Below are 26,348 nucleotides of genomic sequence, written 5' to 3'. Positions count from 1 at the left end.
TGTGTCAACGATTTCGTCGTTATTTTGTGCATATTTAAATATTATATAGCAGCAGATAGGTCAGCACTTGTACTTAATTTTGCATTTGAAAACTTTTCTTGAATTTTGACGGACGCTTGTCAATAATGTTGGTATCTTTACCTTCCATGTGCCTTCCTGCGTCGCGTCGGCTATAAAAAGTTAAGGCGACACTAAATGCCGGTGACCTTGAGCGATATGAGTTCACGGCTCCTATGTAACAAAGCCGTCGAACATTTAACATTTTAACAGGCGCAAACAGTTTAATTACTTACAATCCTCATTATTGATTACCTATCTTAATAAATGTACCAACACAAAAAAGTAAAACCTATAAGAACAACTTTTATGAGAGCAGTATACTAAACAAATGCATCATGCCGAGAAAAAACTTGTTTAACTGCAAACAAAACTGGTAATTCATAATAGCTCTGGAGTGTTAAGTTTAACTAACAGAAAGCATTAGCAACCTACAACTAAGACTTAAGAGTATGTGTAACAGGATAAAGTAGTGTTCATATCTCCAAATGCTATATTTTCACCACAAAACTTGTCTAAAAACACCTTGTTTGCGTGTTTTCTGCTTACTCTTCGCCTTAAGGGTACAGTATCTGTCAATGGGCTTGAGTGTCTGAGCGGAGAGAGATGTTGCCCCGCACTTACCGCGCTCCGCTATGTTTCGCGGAGCTGGGCACGCTGCAATCTACCTTGCAATCGTCGCGTCAATTCATCCATCGTCATGCCATCGTCATTCAAGAAGTTCCAAACGGATGCATATGAGATTTTCACCTTTGGTACGGAGCGAATAATAGGGAAAGTTTATCTAAATATGTGTAAAATTCACGAAGATTTTGTATACACGGAATGAAACGTGACGAAGCGTCGCGTAAGCTAATATAAGAAAAAGAATTAAGGCATTACTATAAAAATTTGTTCGAAGCTACTTCGAAGATAATAATCGAAATTATCTAAACGAAATGAGTATGTTAATTACTGTCGCTTCTATTTATTGAATGGCGCCAAAGCCTCGATCAATAGTTATAAATAGAAAGTAATCTTATTATAAACAAAGTTATATTCTACAAGATGTTAAGCTGTGCACCATTTCGTAAGATGGTATAAAAGAGCTCGTGTAAATGTAATACAACACTGAGATTATATTATAAATATGAATAGGGATGTGTACCGTTCCTTAATCCTTCATGATGCGGTTTATAAATGGACCTTTCTTCCGCGTACATTGGAATTGTAGATAATATATCTTTAGAAATCTAAAGAAATAAACATTTTAATTGTTGCAATAATATTATGTTTGTTCATTAACAAATTTTATAGAAACTGTGATAATCATAATGCTGAACACTGAAACAATAAACAATACTACTTGGTTAGGTCGAGTTAGTAAACAATTTGTGTAGTGATGTATGTGCATACATAATCCTAGAATATATTCAAAACAAATGTATTACGAAATTCAAAAGAACTGTTTAAAGAAGTTTAGGTAAGTAAAGTTTATATAAATTACTTTTTTAATGATTTTTTTAATGAAAATAAGGGACGAGACAAGAAGGACGTTCAGCTGATGGTAATTGCTACACCCTGCTCAATTACAATGCAGTGCCGCTCAGGATTCTTGAAAATCCCAAAAATTGTGGGCGGCACTACAATTGCGCTCGTCACCTTGAGACATAAGATGTTAAGTTTCATTTGCCCAGTAATTTCACTAGCTATGGCGCCCTTCAGACCGACACACAGTAATGTTTACACATTACTGCTTCATGACAAAAAATAAGCGCAGTTGTGGTACCCATAATCTAGCCGGCATCCTGTGCAAAGGAGCCTCTTACTGGTACCACAGATTGGGGATGGAGCGACCGCTTTCAGGGTATTTAAATTATAAAATATTATATAAAAAAAGAAGAAGCCCGCTGATTACTTGCACCCGTTCTTCTCAGATATAAGGCATATACTTTTGAAAGATTTTGAAGTTTATTAAGTGATTTATATCATTTCAATTTGAATATACTTAATATCAGCTACGTTGCGACTCTCATGAAGTGGTAATATTTGATGTCTCTTGCGTATTGTCTTTCTTGCACTTGTTTAGAAGTTTGATGGATTGTACAGTCGTACCTATATTGGTTTCCAATGAACGTTCCTCCACGTACAATCAATCTGTAGGATTATTTTTATCTTTCTCCATCTGGTGCCCCACGTCTCACTCGTTTGTCCTTTTATATTATCATCAAAAAGAGCAGGGTTAATGTGTGTTACCAAAACTATTTGACTTTTGCTAAGCCGGAGTCAAATTGAAAGTCAATGTAGATGTAAATTTAAAAAAAAAAGAGAAAATGCAGCGAGACTAGCGAGACGTTAACCAATGTTCATCCACGGAGCGCATCTCAGGATTCTTGATTGAACCTTTGGCCCCGTATCCATCAAAGCGGAGAGGAGAGGAGATGTGTCATTTTTCTATAGAATTTTGTGCCGCATCGAGCGATCAAACGGCGCGACAGAGCAGACATGCGTGTAGGCGGGCGTGATGACGTCTTCCTTTCGTAGTCATCACTTGACTGTTTTCGAGCTCTCACAGCTCACATCTCCTCTCCGCTTTGGTGGAAATAACCTGACAGTTGCGCGGCTTACTCCTCTCGTCTCCACTCCTCTAGATCCACCAACTTGGTCTTAAATTCTGAGATGTTAAGTCCCTACAATTTTGTTTTAATATATTTTCCTCTAATCGTTAAGCAAGACCGACAAAAAAGGATATTCAAGATCGTTAGAATCTCGCACGAGACGTAATTTTACTCTACGATTCAAACAAACCTGACACTTACACCTGGTAACGCTGGTAAGACAATTTTAAACTATCAGCGAACATTACTATTGATATCAATTCTCTGAATTCTATCACAAAGGTATTGGTAAGGTAGGTATGTGATAGAATTCAGAGCGATACTACAGATTCCGTTATTATATTGTTTCCTGAGTAATGTTTGATGCTACACGGACTCAAAAGCCTTAGATAAGTCACAAAAAACACCACAAATGTCATGTGGCTCCTCCCAGTCATTTAATTAATGTTTGCTAGTAAATGTGTACCAGTATCAGTCATAGACCTGCCGCTAGTGAATCCAAATTGTTTTGTATGAAATAAGTTAATCCATTCAAAATATTTCTGTAATTGAATCAAAACATTTTTTTCAAAAATGTTAATAATCGCCCAGATTGCGATTGCTAATTAGAGTCTCGTGCCAGATTTTGGCGAGACAACACGTCCTGAGGATGCCTCGTGTAGAGGCGAAACACGTGTCGAATTGTTTTAAAAACAAATATTGGCGGAATTAACACTAAAGAAAACTTAAATCATTTGTACACTACTATCAAAACAATTGTTTAGAATTTAACTAGTTCGTTTAAGGTTTTCAACCAGTGTATGTTGCCAGAGATGACTTACGGTACACCGATGTATCCCTACAGGCACGGGTTCGTTCGAACACACAGTTAGTACTACCACTACTTTAATAATATCTGTGATGATAGTACTGCCCGTATACTGAACATACAGTTAGTTCTACCACTACTTTAATAATATCTGTGATGATAGTACTGCCCGTATAAACCGTTGCTGAACAAACAGTTAGGTCTAAGGGCTATTTATTTCATCACGACACCACGGTAGCGCAACAAGTCGCCGCTACCATCAAAATATATACAGCTCTATAGGGAGTTATTCAACTGGTTTCCGTCTGGTTCCTCAACCCATTTTATAGCGCGACCAGCTCGGACGGGTCATGAATCTGGTGTCTCGGTGAAATATAGCCCTAATACAACTAAAATCTTGTTTGCCCTCCTATTAAAATACAGTTTAATTGTCGTATTTAATTACACACGTCTTTTTTTATGTTCCAGATAAGATGAAGCCAATTCGTTATCAAGTGCAAAATAAGTTATAGATTGTGTTAGAATCATACGAAAAAAATAATATGTTTATTTAGATATTTATACCTTTAACCGAGTCATATGCACAGTGAAATAACGAACGTTCTAGATTCATTAAAGCTAAGGCAAAAACTTCTGCAAAGAAATAGTACTTATGTGAAAGTGATTGAGTTTATTAAGAAAGACGCAATTCGATACTTATCTAAACATCACTTAAGTTATATAAAATATTATGAACATATTTATAGGTAACGATTATCATTCCAAAAATCTCGTAAAATTAAAATAAACTTTAAAATAAGTTGAACTTAAAAGAAATTGATATTAAATCGAATCAAGCAAGAGTCGTTTTCCTATTAATAATACAAAATGGCCGCTAAAGCTGAACCAATGAGTCCACGAAACGGGCATGAATTAGCCCCTTTAAACACTAGAGCTGATGGCAGCGAGAGACCTCATGGAGTGACTATTGTATTGCAAGGATCGAGAAATTCTATCCATAGAGAAGCAGATGAAGACAGAGCTGCTTGGTCAGGGAAGCTACAGTTCTTTCTCTCTATCATCGGATACTCTGTGGGACTTGGTAACATTTGGCGCTTTCCTTATCTGTGTCAACAAAATGGAGGAGGTAATATTTTGTATTATATTATTACATTTTTATATATAAATATTTTTCGACTATCGCTTTATCGATAATTGATCGACTATTATATAGATATGGGTCAAACCTTGCTGATTTATTAAACGATAATACGGGATAAGCTAAGTGACGTCCTTCCAAACCAATATGGCGGACTCCCAAATATTCCTCCAATTTGCCTAAATAACGTCATTGTACCCTTCAGTAAGTCGATAAAAAACTTAGAAATACAAATATTGATCAGATGTTATCGTGGAACACCCAAATTGACAATGTCATTTATATATATATTAAGTTATAGGGTAGTAGTAGTAGTCGTAGGGTTCGTAATTTTTTACCTATTTCCACCAAAATTTTTCTGGCTCAATCTCTTCTACTCCCTACTCTTGACTATACATATACTAGTTATCTAAATCTTACTTACGAGCAACAAACTTGAGTGTCTTCAAAATTTTACAATTAGGTTCATATTTGGTTTACGCAATTAATGATGATGTATTTGAATTTCGGAGAAGGCTCAAGTGGCTCCCAATTAGTTTTTCGCCGGAACACTTCTATTCTTTCTCTTCTGTACTTTATTATTTTCGACCCAAAGACTCCCTAAAATTTGTTTATTTGAGTGATTCTCATGAGCTCAAGCTGGGGTCTGCAGCTAATCGAATTTAATATTGTTACATTTTTGGAAAAATAGTTTCCAATTCATTTGTGGTCGAGGCTATCAGGCTGTGGAATGCACTACCTATGTATATAAGAAAAGCTGAGACGCTCAATGCATTCAAAAAATTAGTAAAAAAACAATTTTTTAGAACAAGTCGTCTGGTGAAAATGTGTAGTATAGCTATTATATAAATATTAATTAAATTCTTTAGGTTACCTGGAAGAGATCGCGGAATGAGATGTACAAATTATTGTGTAATAAAGAATTTTTATTCATTGAATATAAAATTATGTTTTTAAATTTTTTGTCATTTTTAACTTTTTTTATGACAATAAGGGACGAGACGAGCAGGACGTTCAGCTGATGGTAACCTGCCCATTAAATGCAGCGCCCCTCAGGTTTCTTGAAAAACCCAAAAATTCTGAGCGGCACTACAATTTCGCTCGTCACCTTGAGACATAAGATGTTAAGTCTCATTTGCCCAGTAATTTCACTAGTTACGGCGCCCTTCAGATCGAAACACAAAAATGCTTAAACATTACTGCTTCACGGCACAAAAAGGCGCCATTGTAGCTTAATCTAGCCGGCATTCTGTGCAAACGAGCCTCCCACTGGTTTTTCCCGTCTGCGTCCTTCAGTAAACTATGAAAGAATTGTTTAATTAATAATTATATTAATCCTGAATAAAATTCCCGCGCTTGGAAGTTTCAGATCCAATTTCTTTGCTTCATATGTTTATGTATATAATAGTTTTATGCCTACAACTACGTCTGCGTATCAACTAGTCACTGGGTAACCAGTAATAAATATTTTCCTGTAAATAAAAGTTATTATTTCAAGTTCTGCGCTATTAAGTCATAAACCCATCATATGATATGTTGTGTCTATATCCTAAACTGTGCATATTACGCCTTGTTATGACCGCTACCTGACCAATGAGCATTCAGTATCGCGTACCCACTAACCTCAGTTGGTTGACTGAATTGTTTGCATTACGAATAGGAATGCGGAAATAGGATTCTAGTATGTTATAAGATTAATCCGCATTTTAAGCAGCTAGTTCATCTTCTATCCTATATACCTTTCAAAAATATTGTTCTAGGTGCATTCTTAATTCCATTTCTGATAATGTTGGTGCTGGAGGGTATACCGTTGTTCTTGATAGAGATGGCCATAGGACAGAAGATGCGACTTGGATCCCTTGGCGTGTGGAACACCATACACCCTTGGCTGGGTGGCATCGGGATAGCCAGCTGCGTGGTGACTCTGTTTGTGGCACTGTATTACAACGTTATAATCACCTGGGTGTTTTTCTATCTGTTTAATAGCATTCGGGTGAGTGGTGATTTTTTACAACTATTAAGTGAATCCGAGTTTTTTCTTTACAAACGTAATGAACCAGTACAGCAATTGCACTTACAGTGATTTTAGCTGATTAACTTTTAAATCGGTTGCGATTTGAACCGTCACACATCTTAATGTTATCAACTGTATCAAATGCTTATGCATGATCTATCGTTTTATCGTATGCTAAATTGTGCGTCGGGCGTTCAATAAATTTTATGATATCTAATTTTATGTTTCGATATAGGGAGTCGCCTTTAAGCATAATGCATTAGGAAAATCTTTTATCTCAACTTAAAATTCCTTTTTTAAAAACCTCGTCATCCTGCACATCTAAAACAATCGAGTAGAAGGGCATATTTATTAGAGAAGCAATCTTCAATTGAAGGAGTTTAAAACAGTCCTTGTTCAGTGTTGTCTGATCGTTACCTTAAAATATGATAATAATTGATATAATGGGAAAGTATTTTAAGATTTAGAGGCCAAATTTTAAATCATAAAAATATTTTGCACTGTAACTGCTTTATCAAAAGTCTCTTTAAATAGCCAACTTACTATCTGTTAATGTGTAGCAAGACATCCGAAATGTCCTTTCAGACACTAGAAAACATTTAAAATGCGCAAAAATAAATCGTCAAAGGACGGCGTGCGATGGGTGTTATTGTGGAGTTAGACACATAATAGTAATACTGTGTTGAAATTTTCTTTAATACAGCATTTAATCATAGTTTTGCGAATAATTAACTATTTATTCTGTTCTAGTTAAGTGCTGACTCGTTACCATGGGCTCACTGTCCGACCGACAATGGAACAGCCGAGGAGGAATGCTCCAAAACCTCAGCCACCGTCTACTACTGGTACAGAGAGGCCCTGGACGCGTCACCCAGCATTGATGAACCAGGTCTTCCGAGATGGTGGATTGTTTTGTACCTCATTTTGGCGTGGGTCATTGTATTTTTCATTGTTATGAAAGGCATACAAAGCAGTGGAAAGGTAAGTCAAGTCAAAAAATTTTGTTGGTGCGGCAACGGTGCGGATTCGGTATGGATAATGCCAATTACTTTTTCATTTTATCCCTAAACGGAGATGCTCAAACGGTAAAGTGCAGGATTTTGTTCCGCATAGACTATAGAGTGTAGTTAAGGCGCGGTCATACCTCAATATCCACAAAAATTGGTTTCTTAGAGAGTCGATTACAACATAACGCAATGAAAATATTCGGACGCAAAATTTCAGTGAACAAAGAAGGACTTAAAGAAAATTTTGAACCGAATAGAATATTTATATATGATTTGATATCCAATAAAAAATTTGAAAGTTGCTTTCCAAAAACAAACTTTGGAGTAACAGATCTCCGAATTTTCAGCTATAGCAACATTCTTTTTTTTAAGAATTTAATAGGATTAGTACTGACACGAGAGTGGGTCAGGGATTGGAAATAATACTCCGCTTATAGGAACGAGTCTTTTGTTCGTTGCAAGCAACTCACTGTAACGCCTTTAATCCAACTATTGTCTGGGTATTTATCAAGATAGTTTTTCCGGGGTTTGCTACTGCTCAATCAATTGGACATATTTGCTTTAAACTTCTCTAACACGGCTGCAGTTGGATGTATCATGTATCAAGCCCAACTTCGAAGTATACCTCTTTTGAAGGCGCAGGATTGTAGCGGAGGGGTTTAAAACATACTCTCTATGTTTGCTTGCTTCACATTCAAGCAGATTGTGCTTGGGGTTTTCAGTGACCTCCTGTTAGAAAGGTCACAAGCCAAATTTACTAACTTTAAATTTGATTGGGGTATTTGACTTGCAGTGATGAAACAGTAGATAAAGCTTAGCACATTTATATTGGTTTTGAATTCATTTAGCCCGGTAGGTAATTTGATAGCTCCGACCCATGACTACGCTCTTGACTTAACCGACCAACAAGTCAGGTCAACAATTTTGATTCTTTATCAGGCACTGGGAAACTCTCAAAAAAAAAGACTAATAATAAAAGAAATAAATATTTATTATTGTATAATAATATAATATATTATTTTATTTCAATTTTTATAAATTTGATGTATGTGAAAGGAGGTTCCATATTTTTTTAAATTTTTCTGCGACACCCAGTATTGCTTTGTTTTTAGTTTGGTTAATATATGTAATCGATTGGTAAGTGACGTGAAAATCTGTCCCTGCACCGATAGTTCATGGCACCACGAGCAGCGAATGGCTTTATATTTTTATCAACGATAGAGTGTCATATCACTTTGGTCGTCAGTGTGCGATATGTTTCAGGTTGTGTACTTCACGTCTCTGTTTCCATACGCTGTGCTGACAATATTTTTCGTCCGTGGTATCACTCTGCCGGGCTCTGCTGATGGGATATTGCACATGTATAAGCCCAAGGTATTTATAATAATAATTGACAGTATCACACGAGTTATCTAGCCTCTAACTAAGCTAGCCTTGACAAGAATATATTCAACACAACATAAGTACACCATGACCCCACGACTCGGAAACAAACATACTCAAACACAAATGTGTGTTTGGTTAGGGTTAATAATGCAATGAAGTCATGTACATTAGTGGTCTATTTGCAAAATTTAGGTTCTTTATAAAAACTCGGACGCTTTTTGCATAGTGCGATCACGATATCCGAGCACATTCGGATGGTTACTCGGACGTTACTTGCATAGTGCGATCACGTGATGCAAGTACACTTGTTTGGCTACTCGGACGCTACTTGCATAGTGCGATCACATGATGCAAGTACACTTGGATGGCTACTCGGGCGCTACTTGCATAGTGCGATAACGTTATCCGAGCACACTCGGATGGCTACTCGGACGCTACTTGCATAGTGCGATCACGTTATCTGAGCACACTCGGATGACTACTCAGGCGCTACTTGCATAGTGCGATCACGTGATGCAAGTACACTTGTTTGGCTACTCGGGCGCTACTTGCACAGTGCGATCACGTTATCCGAGCAAACTCGGATGGCTACTCGGACGCTGCTTGCATAGTGCGATCACGTGATGCAAGTACACTTGGATGGCTACTCGGGCGCTACTTGCATAGTGCGATCACGATATCCGAGCATACTCGGATGGCTACTCGGAGGCTACTTGCATAGTGCGATCATGTGATGCAAGTACAGTCGGTTGGCGACTCAGACGATACTTGCATAGTGCGATCATGGGATGCATGTACACTTGGATGGCCACTCGGGCGCTACTTGCATAGTGCGATCACGTTATCCGAGCACACTCGGATGGCTACTCGGACGCTACTTGCATAGTGCGATCACGTGATGCAAGTACACTTGGATGGCTACTCGGGCGCTACTTGCATAGTTCGATAACGTCGGCAAAGGTTGGAGTTCATTATTTTCGATATATAATAATAATGTTTTATTAGCAATAAATATAGTGTTTTAGTTTGTCATTGTTATTGTAGTTTACTATTATTATTAATAATAATAGTAAAACATACGAGAGTAGTAACAAGATTTATGCGTAAATTTTTGTATGCAATTGGATCGGGTATAGTGGGATTTAATATATCAATTTTCCCGAATCTTTAGAAAGGTATATATGCAGTTTTTATAGGTAATCCTTGTAAAATCAATTTGAAAACAAAAAGTCTGCGTAGGTTTACTTAAACAATAAAGAAACAATAATTAACTAAAAAATCTCCGAAGCACTCAGTCAAAAATAGAAAAAATCAATTAGTATTTACCTATGTACTTTAGTTAGAGACAATTTATTATCTATGATTCCTAGAGTATAAGTTAAATATAATGTACTTATGTAATGTGCCTATATTACGTTCATATCTTAACCAGCTTAGCTAAACCTTCCATGAGGGAAATTGGACAGAATAAATAGTTTGAAAATATAATTTTCAGCTTGAAAAGCTGCTAGATCCAACAGTGTGGCTGGACGCAGCAACCCAGGTGTTCTATTCTTTCGGGCTTGCGTTTGGATCCCTCATAGCCTTCGGGTCGTACAACCCACCCAACAACAACTGCGTGAGAGATGTTTTGCTCGTATCTGTCTGCAATGCCCTAACAGCAATCTACGCATCTGTGGTTATCTTCAGTATTCTTGGCTTTAAGGCTTTCACTATGGTAGAGAAGTGTATCGGCAAGTAAGTAATTGAAATATTTTGGTTTTGATATAAGTTTTCAATACATTATATTTTATTCAAACAAAACAAAGCATATAACTAAATAAATAAAATTAAAACTAAAATTATATAAAATTAAAACTATCATTACGGGGAAGCGTACCAAGAATTCTGGCAGCATTTCCGCGTTGGATAGCTAGGCTGATCCGTTGACCGAAATGGCTGCTAGCGCTTGGGTTTCCAGTAGCCTTATTGAGGCTTTATTATATTAAATCTGTTTTAGTACGATTTACAAAATACTTTTGATGTAAAATATCACTCAAATCGCTTGATAATTATGATCAGCGCACACAGAGAGCGGTCAGTTCGGCTGGAGTTTCGGGTTTTAGTAACAGCTGGCCGCTCAAGTTCCATCACACACAGTTGCGTTAAAATCCTCGCGTTCTAGTTTCGTTTGTGTCATGTAGGCAACATGTCGCTAGAAAGTTCTACCGATGAACAATTATTGCTTTTGTTGGGCTTCGAAGCTTCGAAAAATACTAAAGTATTGGGTGCACTCAATTACTAACACAAAGCGGGAAGGACAAACCGAATTCGATGAACATTCTTTTTATGACAAAGACTATGTTTGAAGAAAAAATTTGTCACGACTTAAGTCATAATATACTCCTTTCTCTATTCGTTTTTCTGTATTTCCAACCTCGGTGTTCTAGCGTTCTCTGTCTCGGCGAGAAAATAACTCTGGATCGCGACCTTCCGCTTTGACCGCCGCGTTTTTATTGCCCAGTGCTAGCTGAATGCGTTGTTCTTAGGACTCGGTACTTTAAAATAATAATAATAATTGTGACACACTCTTACACAAATTATCTTGCCCTAAACTAGGTAAAGCCTGTATTATGGGAGCAAAATAACGAAATATTTAATACCATATACTTACATACATACATATGAACATCCATGACTGGGAACCAACCTTTCATATTCATCATATAAATGATTCCACTTACCGGGATTCGACCCCGGGACATCTAGCTCAGTCGGCAGGAACGATTTATTTATTTATTTATTCATTTATAACGAACGAGAGATATTATAGAGAACTCTGAATTAGGAAACTCGAATACCCAATACGCTGTGTTTGTACGGGCTTTTATGAGCTCAAGCTTAATTTATTAGAAAGACGCTAGCTTTTATTTCAATAAAATCAGGCTATTTAGGATAATTTTCTTTTTTTTTTAACTTTTTCTTTTTTAACCATGCCTAATGCCCGCTTCGCGTCATAACATCACGCGCCGACCGCCGCGGCCGCTGTGAGTGAGTGTATCTAGTGTAGTGACTTGTCAGTGGCCAGCGACCCCACACCGCAGCTCCTAACCAAATAAATAGTAGTTAAAAATAGACTAAAAAACACGCTTTTTATTTCTACGGTTTTCTAACCGAACTAGAAAATAGAAAATTTATTTTGAAATTTAAAATTAACATTAAATTCTGCCTTATTGATGATAGATGAAAAAAATATATAAATTAACAAAAATCTTATTTTACAAATTGAAAAGTGAATAATTTTATCAAATTAATGTATTATTATTGGTCCTCGATAAATCTACGAAGTTTGAACAAAATGTGGCCGTTAAAAGTGGGTCAAAATCGCGCCCAAATGAGTCAGTTACAAACAAACATACATACAGGTGAAGCTAATAAAAAGTGTGTAAAAATGTTATATTTCGGAAACGATAGAGTTACTTATAGAATTTTTTACCCGTTTATTTTGTTTTAATAGAACATATTGTAAGATAAAAAAAAAAATAACAAAAAAACAACCGACTTCAAAAACACTATTCCAAAACAATAGTAGATAATGGTAGCGTTGTCCTTCCGCCGCGACCCGCATCTGTTGTTTTGGAATAGTGTTATTGAAGTCGGTGGTTTTTTGTTAATTTTTTTTTTACTTTATTATTTTTAGTGAATTTGAAGTACACTAACTTACAATTTGTGTAAATATGTGTAGATATACTTAATTATTCAATGCAACAATGAACGTAAGCGCTTTCCAATTTGATTACAGACAGTTAGAAATTCTGCCACAGATCGCACCCTTACTGTAAGTCGTTAAGGAGTCCCATTGATCATCATATTTGAATACGACAATTACTTGACCATAACTATGTTATGGTAGATGACTTAAATATCCGGATAGCATAAAAAACATTCGGCCGAGTATCGTTAATTTGCTCCTAAGAATTGAAGAGTTCCGTTACTTTGTCATGGATTCCGTGATCCAGAACCTAACCAAACTATCTTTGAAGTATATCCTTTCAATAAAAAAAGAATAATCGAAATCGGTTGGAGCGATATTGAGTTATTTGTAAATTTATCATCCACTTTGCTATACCTATGTATAGCAAATTTAAGACTTTTATGGTTTTCTCATGGATGCCATCGTCAGATCTGGACCTAATTACAATGGGACCACACGGGCCCATGCTTTCAAATAAAAAAAGAATTATCCAAATCGGGTCACCCAGTCGAAAGTTTTGAGGTAACAAACATAAAAAAATACCGACGAATTGAGAACCTCCTCCTTTTTTGAAGTCGGTTAAAAATGGACATTATCTTAATCAACATATTCTTGATTAGTCCTGCGTTATAAATATAATAAGCGCAATTTAAAGTTTTCCATACAAATATACTTAATTTAAAATGTTATAATATGTTATTGGACATAACTAAACAGAGTCAATGGATCGGTCAACAAGACTGACAGTGAATGATATGAGCTGATTACATCGTAAATGATACTCTAGTTCCTATATAGTTAACCTTCAATCTTACCTTAGGTACTATGTTTATTTTGTCAATTAATTTAGATAAGTTTATATTTAAACCGTTCGGATACTTCAACTTCTTTCATGATGTTATATAGAAGTTTCTAGAATGATTATGATAGCAAATCTTTTCATAGGTCTCGTGTTAAAATCTTTAACAGATCCAACAGATATATTTATCCGTACTTAATCTATACTAATATTATAAAGAGGAAAGATTTGATTGTTTGTTTGTTTGTATTGTATTGAATAGGCTCCGCAACTACTGAACCGATTAGAATAATTCTTTATCTGTTGGGAAGCTACATTATCCCCGGCTGATATAGGGTACATTACATTTTCAAAAAATTAGGGATTTCTACTAAAAGTCCAACAATGTAACCCAAGATGTAAAAATATGTACGTGAACGACGTCGCGGGATATCATAATATTATAAATGTGAATGTTATTTTGTTTGTTACGCTTTTACGCCTAAGCCACTGTATCGATTATGATGAAATTATGTACAGATATAGAATAGAGCTTGGAAAAGGACAAAGACTAAGAAGTTTTAATGAAAGTTCGTCACTATCGAAGATGACACCATAAAACTTTATATTTAGGCACTTGATAAGAAGTTATTTATAAGTATTTGTTCGAGCATTTTTGAAACTTTGACCGAGTTCGCAGGGAAATACTATTAAAGAGACTGTCCACAATGACAAGGAATATCCGCTGGAGTGTAGAAGAGCGCCGCCAGCAGCGAAAGAGCAGTTTGTATGTATATTATTTGCAAAATTTTCCCAATAAATAAAAAAAATTGCCCACAGTAACTATTCCACGCATACTAAGTCGCGGGTAAAAACTTGTGCAAAATAAAAAAAATGTGAAGCTGGGTCAAAAGTTGAACTGACGACAAATTTTATTTTATTTTCATACTACTTATATCATCTAATATCACGAAAATTTCCTCATGGCGTGACGCTTAGTATGGGATATTCTACTGATTTTATCCTCAAAAGAATTTCTTTACGTAAATTAAATAAAAGAGATGTCGGTAGCAGGGGAATGTTTTAAATAATACTCGTGGTCTTTCATAAGTAAATAAAACAATATTAAATGTGGTGGGGACGCTACTTGCGTCGACACTCTGGCTCCTTCTCATGTCCAAGTTACGTCAGTTGGTGCTGGGGCTGCTGCTTCAACTGGTAAAGACGGAAAGCGTCGTAAATATGTTGGTCTCAGTGAGTCATACATCTTTGTGCCGTTGTCGAGACACTTGTCCCGTGGGGCCCAGAGGCGCGGATTATGTTCAAATACTATCTTCGCGCCTCAATAAGTCTACTGGAATCCCAAGCGCTGGCAGCTGTCTCGGTCAACGGATCAGCGTAGGCTGCTATCCAACGCGGTAATGCTGCCAGTATTCTTGGTACGCTTCCTCGTAATGATAGTTTTAATTTTATGTAGTCACAATATTGTAAATATAGTTATAAGATTTGTTTTGTTTGAATAAATGTAACTAATATTATATTAAATGATCTAAATTCTGCACAAACATTCCCGTACAAAATAAATATTCAAATAGTTGTTTCACTATGGTCATGTTCGATAAAGTATGAAGCACATCAATTTATATAAAACACTTTACCTAGAGCACGTTATAAACTTATTTTTTTATTTTTATTTTATGAATATAAGAGACGAGATTGCCCATTACAATGCAGTGCCGCTCAGGATTCTTGATAATTCAACACTAGATTTACAGTTCCAAAAAGATGTAAATAGAAAAAATCTTTTATTACATTTGTCAGCATTCTAGAAGATTCTGAAATCCGAACCTTCAATTAAGTAATGGAAAACTATCAACGAAATATATATTTCATGTATTATTAATAAATATATATACCAGCCTATCAGCTTCTTAGAAAAAACGCAGACAATAAGTCCTAACTGTAATATTTATCTATTTCAGGGAGATAAAAGTATTAGCATTGCACCATGTGGGTGGTTTCACGCTAAACTCAACTCAGGAATATTACGAAGAATACTATCCCAGATTGAGTTCCAACGTAACTTCTTATTTGAATCTGACCGGGTGTTCTATGGGCCGCCAACTGGACGAGGTAGGTTTGAGAGGTTCACATATTAATTGAGTAGTTTTATCTTCTCTTCTTGGATTGTTATACAGTTTATCCAAAATTTTTAAACAACACACACACTAAAAGCCACGTACTTAAATGTGGAAAATATTTTTTCAAGGAAGGAATTTCAAGAAAATTTCTTTCAAGTAGGTACAACCAAATTGTTAAATGAACATACATGTGCGGACGATACGACATGTGCAACTTGAGAAAAAGCGCGTACCTCCCCATTTCCGGCACCGCTTCTACATGATTCCTCTGGTGCTGCAGGAGTATGTGCCGGTGATCACTTATCATTAGATGACCCGTTTGCTAATTTGTCCCCTTCTTCTTTGTCTCAGAGGAGTTGCCAGAGATTATGGAGATGCATTTCCCACGGTCCTGACATAATTATCCGGTTTGTTCCACCTGGCGTCATCGTGGAGACACCTAAACGTGGTCCTTTCTCCAACACATACCTCACTCCTCATAATAAGTGGAGTCAATCTACTATCATACGTTTCTCTATGTCCATAATATATAAATAGTTGCTTTAATAAAATTCGGCGCAAATGATGGGACAATTTTCTTATATCCGAGCAAATTTAATTTTTTAATTTATTAAATAGCACAAGATGTACCTAAATCTATAGGGATATAAGAGATAGTGTAACTGTCGATTATTTAAAAAAAAATAACTAAATATTTTCAGGCTGCAGAAGGCACTGGATTGGCGTTCATAGTGTTCACTCAAGCAATTCTCAAACTAACCCCAGCACCTTTCTGGTCAATTATATTCTTCCTAATGCTGCTGTCGCTTGGACTTGGAAGCCAAATCGGCATTATGGAAGGAATGCTATGCACCATATTTGATATAGACTTCTTCAAGAGATTTAGCAAACCTGTCCTAACTGGTAAGAGTCTCGACAAACTTCCTCCACACGTCCACGCACACGCATGATAGAGATTTAAGTATATAGAGTGTTAATTGGCAAATTATTCACATAATAATTTTGATACCAAGCGATTAACGGCCGTTTTTGATGACGTATCTCTAGTTACGAATACATTGCTGTCGCCGTTTATTGATCTTGTTATTAAACGGTGACAGCAATGTATCCGTAAGTTAAACTAAGGATAGATAGCTTATTGAAAACGGCTGTTAAAGAAGTTTTACCAATTTGTTGATACATTTTGAATTTCGGTCTTGCTCGTACTGAAATATACTTTAATCTCTTTGTGGACAAGTAACTGACTTCGGCGTTGAATCCTACAGCGTGATTTTCAATTTATTTCTATTGTCTCCAATAAATACAAGAAAAACTAACAAATCTAAAACTGAACATGTTCCCCAACAACTATTCGACAAATGAATTTTGTATTTTTATTATTGATTCCATTGTTAAATAAATAAATTTATGTACTGTGGAGTATACCACTTGATTTCTTTTATATTTGATTTGCAAGTTACCTATCTTGGATGATATTCAGGTTTTTAACATTATTTTAATTGAGTAATGCATTTAGTTGATGAAATGTTGTTTATCAGGCGCAGTTTGTACGTTTTGCTGTGTTGTGGGCATGATCTTCACCACAGGCGCGGGAGAATACTGGCTGAAGATGTTCGACTCTTTCGCAGGCACCATCGGTCTTGTAGTCGTGGCTCTACTGGAAATGGTCTCTGTTATTTACATTTACGGACATGAAAGGTGAGGCGTTAGTGCGAGCAACATGACAATTTTGGCAATGCCATCCATCATAACTATAGCGGCTGCCTGACAATAATGGTCCCGATAGTCGTTTTTGTAAGTGGTCTTATAGCAATGAGTGTCGACCATCACCTCAAGAGGCTCTAGCTTTATTACTGAATTAAGCGTCAGATACAGAAGGTAATTATTTTGGGAACGGCACGTATCGAGCGATAGTTCCTCATTCTGTCGTCCTAATCACCGTCGGATTTGTACTGAACCTACTCCGGTCGGACTCCATTTTATATATTTATATAGATAATGTTGTTTTTTTTATAAATACGTTATAAGTATAAATATAGGAAATAAAATTCAGAAAAAAAGTGTAAAATAATAATAATGTATTAATAAACTATACAAATTAAACTTGTAAACAAAATTTATGAACGATGCGGGACTGGAACACGCGACCTCTCGGTTTCCATCCGAGCGCTTACCAACTGAGCCAACCGTTCGAGTGGCACATGGTTCGTAAATCTTGGTATGTCCTGTTCAACTCTCAGGTTGTGGCTCCATTTACAGGATCCACTTTACAGTTGAAAACCTGCTCAACCCCAATAATTTCATAGGAAATTGACTAGAGATGTCGCTCTTTCAAATCTAAACAATTTGTTATTTTTAAAGCGATATCCTTCACACCTCGGGTTGGTTATCCAAATTAAATTTGTAACCGAAATTTATTAACGATAATGGAATTTATTTACTTTATTTATAAATTTATGAATTATCACTTTAAAAATAAACTATTAAAAAATAATAATATACATTTATTCCTCACCGACAGCCAAAATTACAATAACAACGAAAAATTAAAAATAGGGGACACAATAGTTTTGGTTTTGAATCACTGGTGCCTGTGGTAGGTAACAAAATACCTGTATTGCTGGTATTTTATTACCTACCACTACAATTACCTATCAACTTACCTATATCAGATTTTTTTTTAATTCATTTATCTATCCATCTGTTAATTTCGGAAAATTTTGCACTGACAGATAACAAGGAGATAGTTAAAGAAATAACCTAAGCTTTATTTTTATAAAATCATTAGGGTTATTTAACCTATAGGAAAATAAACAAAATTCGATTGCACCTTAAAATTGCATCGTAAACCAAATCTACGCGGTTCAATTAAATTTTTGAATTTGAAATTGAAAACCGTCCCTGATGGTTTTGGAACATTATTAGAAACAAATGTGCAAGCAAGTCTGAAATCTCTTTTCTCAATAAACACGAAGTAATAAGAGCGAATTTTGCTTGTCAAGGTTTACTAACGACATCTACGAGATGACCGGCTACCGTCCTGGTTGGTACTGGCAGATCACCTGGCGCTACGTCGGTCCCTTCATTGTCACCTGTATCCTGCTGTCGTCTCTCGTCTTCATGCTGATCAATCCTCCCACATATGGCGCCTGGAATGCTGCTGAGGTAAATTTTTTAATATACTTTGCAATAAAGAAGATTCATTCATTTGAAAAAAAAAGCGGCCAAGTGCGAGTCGGACTCGTCCAGGAAGGGTTCCGTAGCAGCAAGTAACATAATATAAAATCCAAGGCATCTTTTATAAATTAAGTTTTTTTTAATTCATTGATAATACGATACGATATGACGTATTAAAAAAAACTAACTGAAAGAAGATGTTGTGACAAAAATTGAGAAAGGTATGCTGAGATTGTTTGGACATGTCGATAGAATGAATGAAGAACGATTGACGAAGAAAGTGTATAAGGTCGGTGTGAATGAAAGTGTTGGAAGGGGTAGACCTAGGCGGACGTTTCGAGATCAAATCAGGGATGTCTTGAAAAAAGGCCAGGTCAAGAGTACCTTAAACCGAAGAGCATGTATGAAAGGAATAATGAAAGTGGACGAAGCGAAACAAGTATGTAAGGATCGTAGCAAGTGGAAACAAGTGGTCTCTGCCTACCCCTACGGGAAAGAGGCGTGATTTTATGTATGTATGTTAAGTAAAAAGAACTACTTACTAGATCTCGTTTCTACCAATTTCCAGTGGAAGTTTGCATGGACTATCATGATAACTTATCATTCTCTTATTTTAGAACAGGAGAGGGACACACAATTTACCACTTTGAATGTGTCTCTCGCGCAAACTATTCAGTTTAGAAAAAAAAATTATATTAGAAACCTCAATGTCATTTTTGAAGACCTATCCATAGATACCCACACGAATGGGTTTAATGAAAAAAAATTTTGAGTTTCAGTTCTAGTATGGAGGCCCCCAAAATTTTTTGTTGTTTTTTTATTTTTTTTCTGTGAAAATCTTAACGCGGTTTACAGAAATACATCTACTTACCAAGTTTCAACAGTATTGTTCTTATAGTTTCGGAAAAAAGTGGCTGTGACATACGGACGGACAGACAGACAGACGTGACGAATCTATAAGAGTTCCGTTTTTGCCATTTGGTTACGGAACCCTAAAAAATTATGAATGAAGAAGATTGTTTAAAAAAATAATTGTAAGATTTAATCATAATAAAAGATTACTTATCTTGTTTTGAAATGCATTGATTACTTATCTATTGTTACTTGTAAATTAAATATAAACAGTAAAAATAAATAATATTTTAATTAATATTATCGTCTTTTGTTGAGTTTATCTTTCATCGGTTACTACGTGGCTCGCAAAGTACCTACTGACGAAATATTGTGGATTGCTTGCACCAGGGGTGATCAAGCTTGAACAGCTGGCGATCTTCCTCAAAAAATTTTTAGACTACGATCGATCGACTCTGAGAGGCTTCAAGTATGTGTGATGAAGGATTGTCGTCTATGTAGATTGTCACGATGACATAGATATCAGTTTTGTGCACAATAATATGCATTTTTATAGTCAAGGTAAGTGTAGGTCTAGTCTAAAATTTCAATGAAAAAGTCATAATTATTCAAAATTGCGAGTTTATTGGTTGTTACATAACAAACGCGTTCTAGTGTCTAAAGTTCTAAACTTAACTAAAGAGTGACTTAGGTTACCTAAAACAAAATCTCTGAATAGTTCTATGTCATATTTTTTCTCGAGATCGACTCAAAAAGCACACGCGATCTTCCGTTTGAGCACCCCTGCTCTAGACCTCGTGAAAACTCCCTTACGCGCATTCGTTTTAATTTATCTATATCTACTAATAAATGGAAAGCCGATTTAAAAACTACTGAGCTGATCGGAATAATACTTACACCATAAGATGCATTGCGTTTCGAAAAAGATTTTAGTATAATATGACATGTTAGTGATTACTTATCTGAAACCTATTTTTTTAAACTTAGAAATACCTATATATTCGCAATACAAAAAAAGTCATTCAATGACATTTTATTTATTCTTAATAAGGGTTCTTAATTTATATGGTAAAGTGTTTAAATTCTCTTTGTGGTAATATTATGTTTGCCGGGTTAGCACTTGTATAATAGATATATTATATTATCGGTTATTTTATTGGAATTACAATAAAATAATGTTTGATATATCAACGACAAAAACTCGGTAAAACGCGTTTCTCAAAGATTTAGCCCCCAAAAATACCAGTAAAGTAAATTACATCTAAATCGTTAAATCTCTTTCCAAAATACGCCAAAGAAAAACGAAATCTTTAAATATAATACATTTTTTTTTATTATTTATGCTTATAACTTTGTGCTATTGAACTCAAGCGCCCTAACAACTAAGCTTTATATAAAGTTATCCTGAGGATAAACCAAGAATATGCCAATATGTTTACAAACAGATATTTTGCATATGATTAGTTTATTCGGACGTATAACGTTTCCCGCGTTTCTTGCAAAGTTGCAAGGCTGCTTGACATTCGTAAAACTTTACAATTATCAGTTTTTTTTTTATTTATTTAGTGGCACGGGATGCAAGTCCATAGACAAGAATTATCAGTGTATTGACAGTGTTGTCAGCGAAATAGTCAACATTTTGTAGATTCTTGGTAAGGCGTGGAAGTGCCGAAGGTAACGACTCCCCTTGAACCTTCGCGGCTGCCGCGCCGTGACTGATTTGTGCCATTATAATTATTCACCGTTCATTCGTACGTATATAAGGCATGAAATTTACGACTATTTAAAAAGTAGTTCTTCGTCTAAAGTCGTTCATTTATTTAAATCAAATTTTTATTCCTTGAAATACAAAATCGTCACAAATTCTGGCTTTACCTACTGATTTTTGGCATTATGATTATCTATGATTTATATTTAATAATTACTTTAAGGCCAAATAATGCAGAAATTGCATTTTCATTTTAGTTATAATTCCTTTTTGTATTCATCACAAAAATAAGTACTTATGTATTTCTTTGGAAGTTCTAATGATTGTCCTTACCATACCATTACTTCTAAACTTGAAATAAGTATTTTGCAACCGAAGCATATAAGTTGTCACATTTCCTTTCAATTCCTCCATTAATATCTGCAGCAGTGGTCGCAGGCATATCGAATTATTGTTTAAAATATCGACTGGACAAAAATGACCCGACTCAGTTCTAAATATAATTGTAAATATTTTTTAACTTCCCGCTTGAAAATTTTCAAAATCGGGATGTTATTGGTTTAACCCGTTTTTAGAAAATTGTCGTTTTTATCAGATCTCGACGTTATCAGGTCCTAGGAAACTTCCCTGACTATTCCCGCGATGGTCTTTGTACGTCTGTATGTATGTATGTGTGTATGTACGTATTGTACATACACACTTTGTACGTATGGATGTAAGTTAAACTGTTATAACTTTTGAACGGCTCGATCCTTGCCCTGTGCTGCCTCGGGGCGTAAAAAGAATAGGGTAGTCCCAGGTCCAAGGGTGTCGTAAGAGGCGACTACGGGCTTTTTGAAAGTGGGAGAGTCACGCTGCTGTCTTATGACGTCAGCACAATCGGGCCAGACTCGTCCGGGTTACTTACCACACTTGCACAGAATACCGGCGTGAAGTAGCGGCCTAGTGCCGCTATGTTTCGCATAGGTTAGTGTCGAGGACCGGAGGCCATTCCCCCCCGTCCTTCCCCCCCCCCAACAAAATATGAGAGCGGTCCTAAAAAATAAATTACCCCAGGAGGGTACCGGCTCTTGTAGAGCCGGAGAATCCCTCCCCGAGCATTCGCGCTCGGGCTGCCCCTCGTATTCTGGGGAGGGCACAGTACCGCGTATGTCACAGGACAAACAGGGCAGCAACACCACGGCACCCCGCTCCACGCTTAATGTGGACTTTTGTAACATCCGGGGAATTCACTCCAACTTAAACGCCGTCCACCACCACCTTGAGACGGCGCAGCCGGCCTTGTGTTTCCTTACGGAGACGCAGATATCTCGACCTAGCGATACGTCATATTTAACGTACCCCGGGTACAAAATTGAGCATAATTTCATACCTCATGCCGGGGTATGTGTGTACGTTAGGGAGGATATCTGCTGTCGCCGTCTCGGCAATTTTGAGGGTAGGGGCCTGTCTACGCTCCGCGTAGATTTAGAGGACCGCGTCCGCATCTATGCGTGTGTCTACAGGTCCCATAGTGGTAACGCAGAAACGGATCACCTCATGGGCTGCGTTCAAGCGGCATTTGATGACGTGCTTGCTCAGATCCCCTCCGCTGAAATCGTAGTCTTGGGTGATTTCAACGGGCACAATGCCGAATGGCTTGGATCACGTACCACAGACTACGCAGGGCGATCTGTGCATAATTTTGCATTGGCGTATGGTCTGTCCCAATTGGTTGAGTCGCCGACGCGGCTCCCGGATGTGGATAGCCACATGCCGTCCTTATTAGATCTTCTGCTGACTACACATCCCGATGGTTACCAGGTCTCTGTCGACGCCCCTCTCGGAACGTCCGACCATTGCCTGGTCAGGAGTGTAGTGCCTATCCGACGCCAACGTCGCAACCCACCAGCGACCCGCCGCGTTTGGCACTACAAGTCAGCAGATTGGGATAGGATGCGTTCCTTTTTTGCATCCTACCCTTGGGGCAGGGTTTGTTTCCTTTCGGATGATCCTAGTGCCTGCGCCGTTGCAGTAGCCGATGGGATACTGCAGGGCATGGATATTTTTATACCAAGCTCTGTAGTACCGATCGGTGATCACAGCCCTGGTTTGATGCGTCAGTTAAAGCAGCATCTGACTGCAAAAAACAGGCGTATCGAACTTGGGTTGCGGCGCTGGGCTCAAAGGATCCGAACTGCAAAGTTCTGAAGAGGAAATATAACCGTGCCTCCAGATTTTTTAAGCGGCAAATCGCCCGTGCGAAATCGAAGCACGTCGTCAAAATTGGCGAGCAGCTTTCCAGTTACCCGACCGGAACACGCAAGTTCTGGTCGTTGTCGAAAGCTGCTCTTGGTAACTTCAACCAGCCGTCCATGCCGCCGTTGCACATGAGGAATGACACCCTGGCCCATACGGCAAAAGAGAAAGCCGATCTCCTGTGCACTCTTTTTTCCTCCAACTCGACTCTTGACGACAACGGAAAAACACTGCCGACCATCCCGCGGTGTCAGAGCTCCATGCCTGAAGTACAGTTCCGACAGAAAACTGTTAGGCGAGCTCTGTTTTCGTTGGACGTCAGGAAGTCGAGCGGGCCGGATGGCATTTCTCCAATCGTGCTTAGAACGTGTGCCCCTGAGTTGACGCCGGTGCTAACGCGTTTATTCCGGCACTCTTATTCAAAAGGCGTAGTCCCTGATTCATGGAAGTCAGCCCTTGTCCATCCGATCCCAAAAAAAGGAGACAGTTCGGATCCGGCAAACTACAGGCCTATTGCTATTACCTCCCTACTCTCCAAAATTATGGAGAGCATAATTAACCGCCAGCTCTTGGTATACCTTGAGGGTCACCAGTTGATCAACGACCGGCAGTACGGCTTTCGCCATGGTCGGTCGACTGGCGATCTTCTGGTATATCTAACACACAGATGGGCGGCGGCTATTGAAAGCAAGGGGGAAGGCCTGGCAGTTGGTCTGGATATAGCGAAGGCCTTTGATCGTGTATGGTACAAGGCGCTCCTCGCAAAACTTCCATCATTTGGGCTTCCCGAGAGCTTATGCAAGTGGACCTCCAGCTTCCTCACTGGGCGCAGCATACAGGTCGTTATCGACGGTTATTGCTCGAATCCCAAGCCCGTGAACGCTGGAGTGCCCCAAGGCTGTGTGCTATCTCCCACGCTGTTTCTTCTGCATATCAATGATATGTTGGACACCGCCAACATGCATTGCTATGCAGACGACAGCACTGGTGATGCCGTATACACGGGCCATGCAGGTCTCTCTCGGGAAAACGTCGACCAGTGCCGGGTGAAACTTGTGTCTTCTATCGAGTCCTCTCTCGAGAAGGTCGCGGAATGGGGTAAGTTGAACCTTGTCCAATTTAACCCCCAGAAGACTCAAGTTTGCGCGTTACCACTAAAAAAACCCCATTTGCCGTATCACCGCTCTTCGAGAACACTTCCCTTAAAGCCTCGCCTAGTATCGGAATACTGGGTCTCGAAATCTCGAGCAATTGCCAATTCCGTGGCCATCTGGAGGGCAAAGCCAAACTGGCTTCAAAGAAACTGGGCGTCATAAATAGAGCACGGCAATACTTCAAGCCGGCCCACATTCTAGCGCTCTACAAAGCGCAGGTCCGGCCTCACATGGAGTATTGCTGTCATCTCTGGTCTGGCGCACCCCAGTATCAGCTCGATGCATTTGACCGCGTGCAACGCAGAGCAGCTCGAATTGTCGGGGACCTAGCGCTCTGTGAACGGCTGGATCACTTGGCGTTGCGTAGAGACGTCGCTTCATTGTGTGTCTTCTACCGCATTTATCACGGGGAGTGTTCCGAAGAGCTGTTCAACCTGATTCCTGCCGCCGAATTTCACCTTAGCACGACACGCCACAAGTTACGATATCATCCCCACCATCTGGATGTGTGGCGGTCCTCCACAGTGCGGTTTTCAAGGAGCTTTCTTCCTCGTACCACGAAGCTGTGGAATGAGCTTCCTTGTGCGGTGTTTCCGGGACGATACGACATGGGTACCTTCAAGAAAAGCGCGTACACCTTCCTTAAAGGCCGGCAACGCTCTTGTGATTCCTCTGGTGTTGCAGGAGAGTGTGGGCGGCGGTGATCACTTAACACCAGGTGACCCGTACGCTCGTTTGTCCTCCTATTCCATAAAAAAAAAAAAAAAAAATCGATTTCATCGCGGTTGGCGCCATTTAAAAGGCCTTGATAAAACTTAGATACAATTCGGACCAGTAGATTTTAAGAAATCTCAAAAATAAATATTCGCTCTTAACATCAAAAAACTACGTCGATCGCGACCAAGCCGGTCAAAATCGGTTGATTGGTTCGTGAGTTAACGATGACAAAAGAAAACCGAAAAAAGTGTTTTTTCATACAATCAATCATACGTACAATTTTAAGCGATTAGGTAAGGGAATTAGCGCGATGTTTCAGGGATGGTCTTTAGGGTCAACTGTTTTCCTAATTGTTTTCATTAACTATTCTTATTATTTTTTTTTACATGTCATATACTGAAATAAAAATAAACATTTAAACTTGTAGGGAAAATGTGGGACGGCGGCTCTTCTAGTATGATCTTTAGGTTTTCTAGTGTAGTCTTTATGTTGATCGAAGTGTAAGTCTTTAGATTGCTATTTCACGTGTTAAATGATCACGTTGTTGTAGAACTTTCAAGGTCTATCCGTTTTATAATTCTTAAATGAATTTGAACAACATGATTATATTAATATTATAAAAGTACAATTAACTAAATACTTACAAAATTCTGTCAATTAGACCGCTCCTGATTGTCTATCTAGTTGAAAGGTTCCCATTACAATCGCAACAAGGATGATTGAGGCTCAATGTCGGCAAAAACTTGGATATTATCTTTACGTTGTAACTCCATAGTACGGTCTTCAAGGATTATCCTGCCTTGCCCAAACTGACAAACCAGATTGACACCAACTTTCGGAAAT

The 26,348-nt window shown here is 37.9% G+C and overlaps 1 protein-coding gene across 4 annotated transcripts in view; it reads left to right on the top strand.

The window, feature by feature from the left end:
- Window positions 1-26,348, top strand: part of LOC126969893 (sodium- and chloride-dependent transporter XTRP3A) — a 54,212-nt gene that overhangs the window by 17,372 nt on the left and 10,492 nt on the right. For all 4 annotated transcript variants that reach the window (XM_050815508.1, XM_050815507.1, XM_050815510.1 and 1 more), the window contains exons 2-10: window positions 3,931-4,588; window positions 6,361-6,593; window positions 7,365-7,595; window positions 8,885-8,995; window positions 10,503-10,744; window positions 15,501-15,651; window positions 16,361-16,562; window positions 17,198-17,357; window positions 18,662-18,824. In XM_050815508.1, coding sequence (XP_050671465.1) covers window positions 4,330-4,588; window positions 6,361-6,593; window positions 7,365-7,595; window positions 8,885-8,995; window positions 10,503-10,744; window positions 15,501-15,651; window positions 16,361-16,562; window positions 17,198-17,357; window positions 18,662-18,824 — 1,752 coding nt within the window. In that variant the 5' untranslated portion in view covers window positions 3,931-4,329. The remainder of the gene's footprint in view (window positions 1-3,930; window positions 4,589-6,360; window positions 6,594-7,364; window positions 7,596-8,884; window positions 8,996-10,502; window positions 10,745-15,500; window positions 15,652-16,360; window positions 16,563-17,197; window positions 17,358-18,661; window positions 18,825-26,348) is intronic.

This window comes from Leptidea sinapis, chromosome 19 (genome assembly GCF_905404315.1).
Source record: "Leptidea sinapis chromosome 19, ilLepSina1.1, whole genome shotgun sequence".
Taxonomy (NCBI): domain Eukaryota; kingdom Metazoa; phylum Arthropoda; class Insecta; order Lepidoptera; family Pieridae; genus Leptidea; species Leptidea sinapis.
This window is presented reverse-complemented; position numbering and strand designations above follow the sequence as displayed.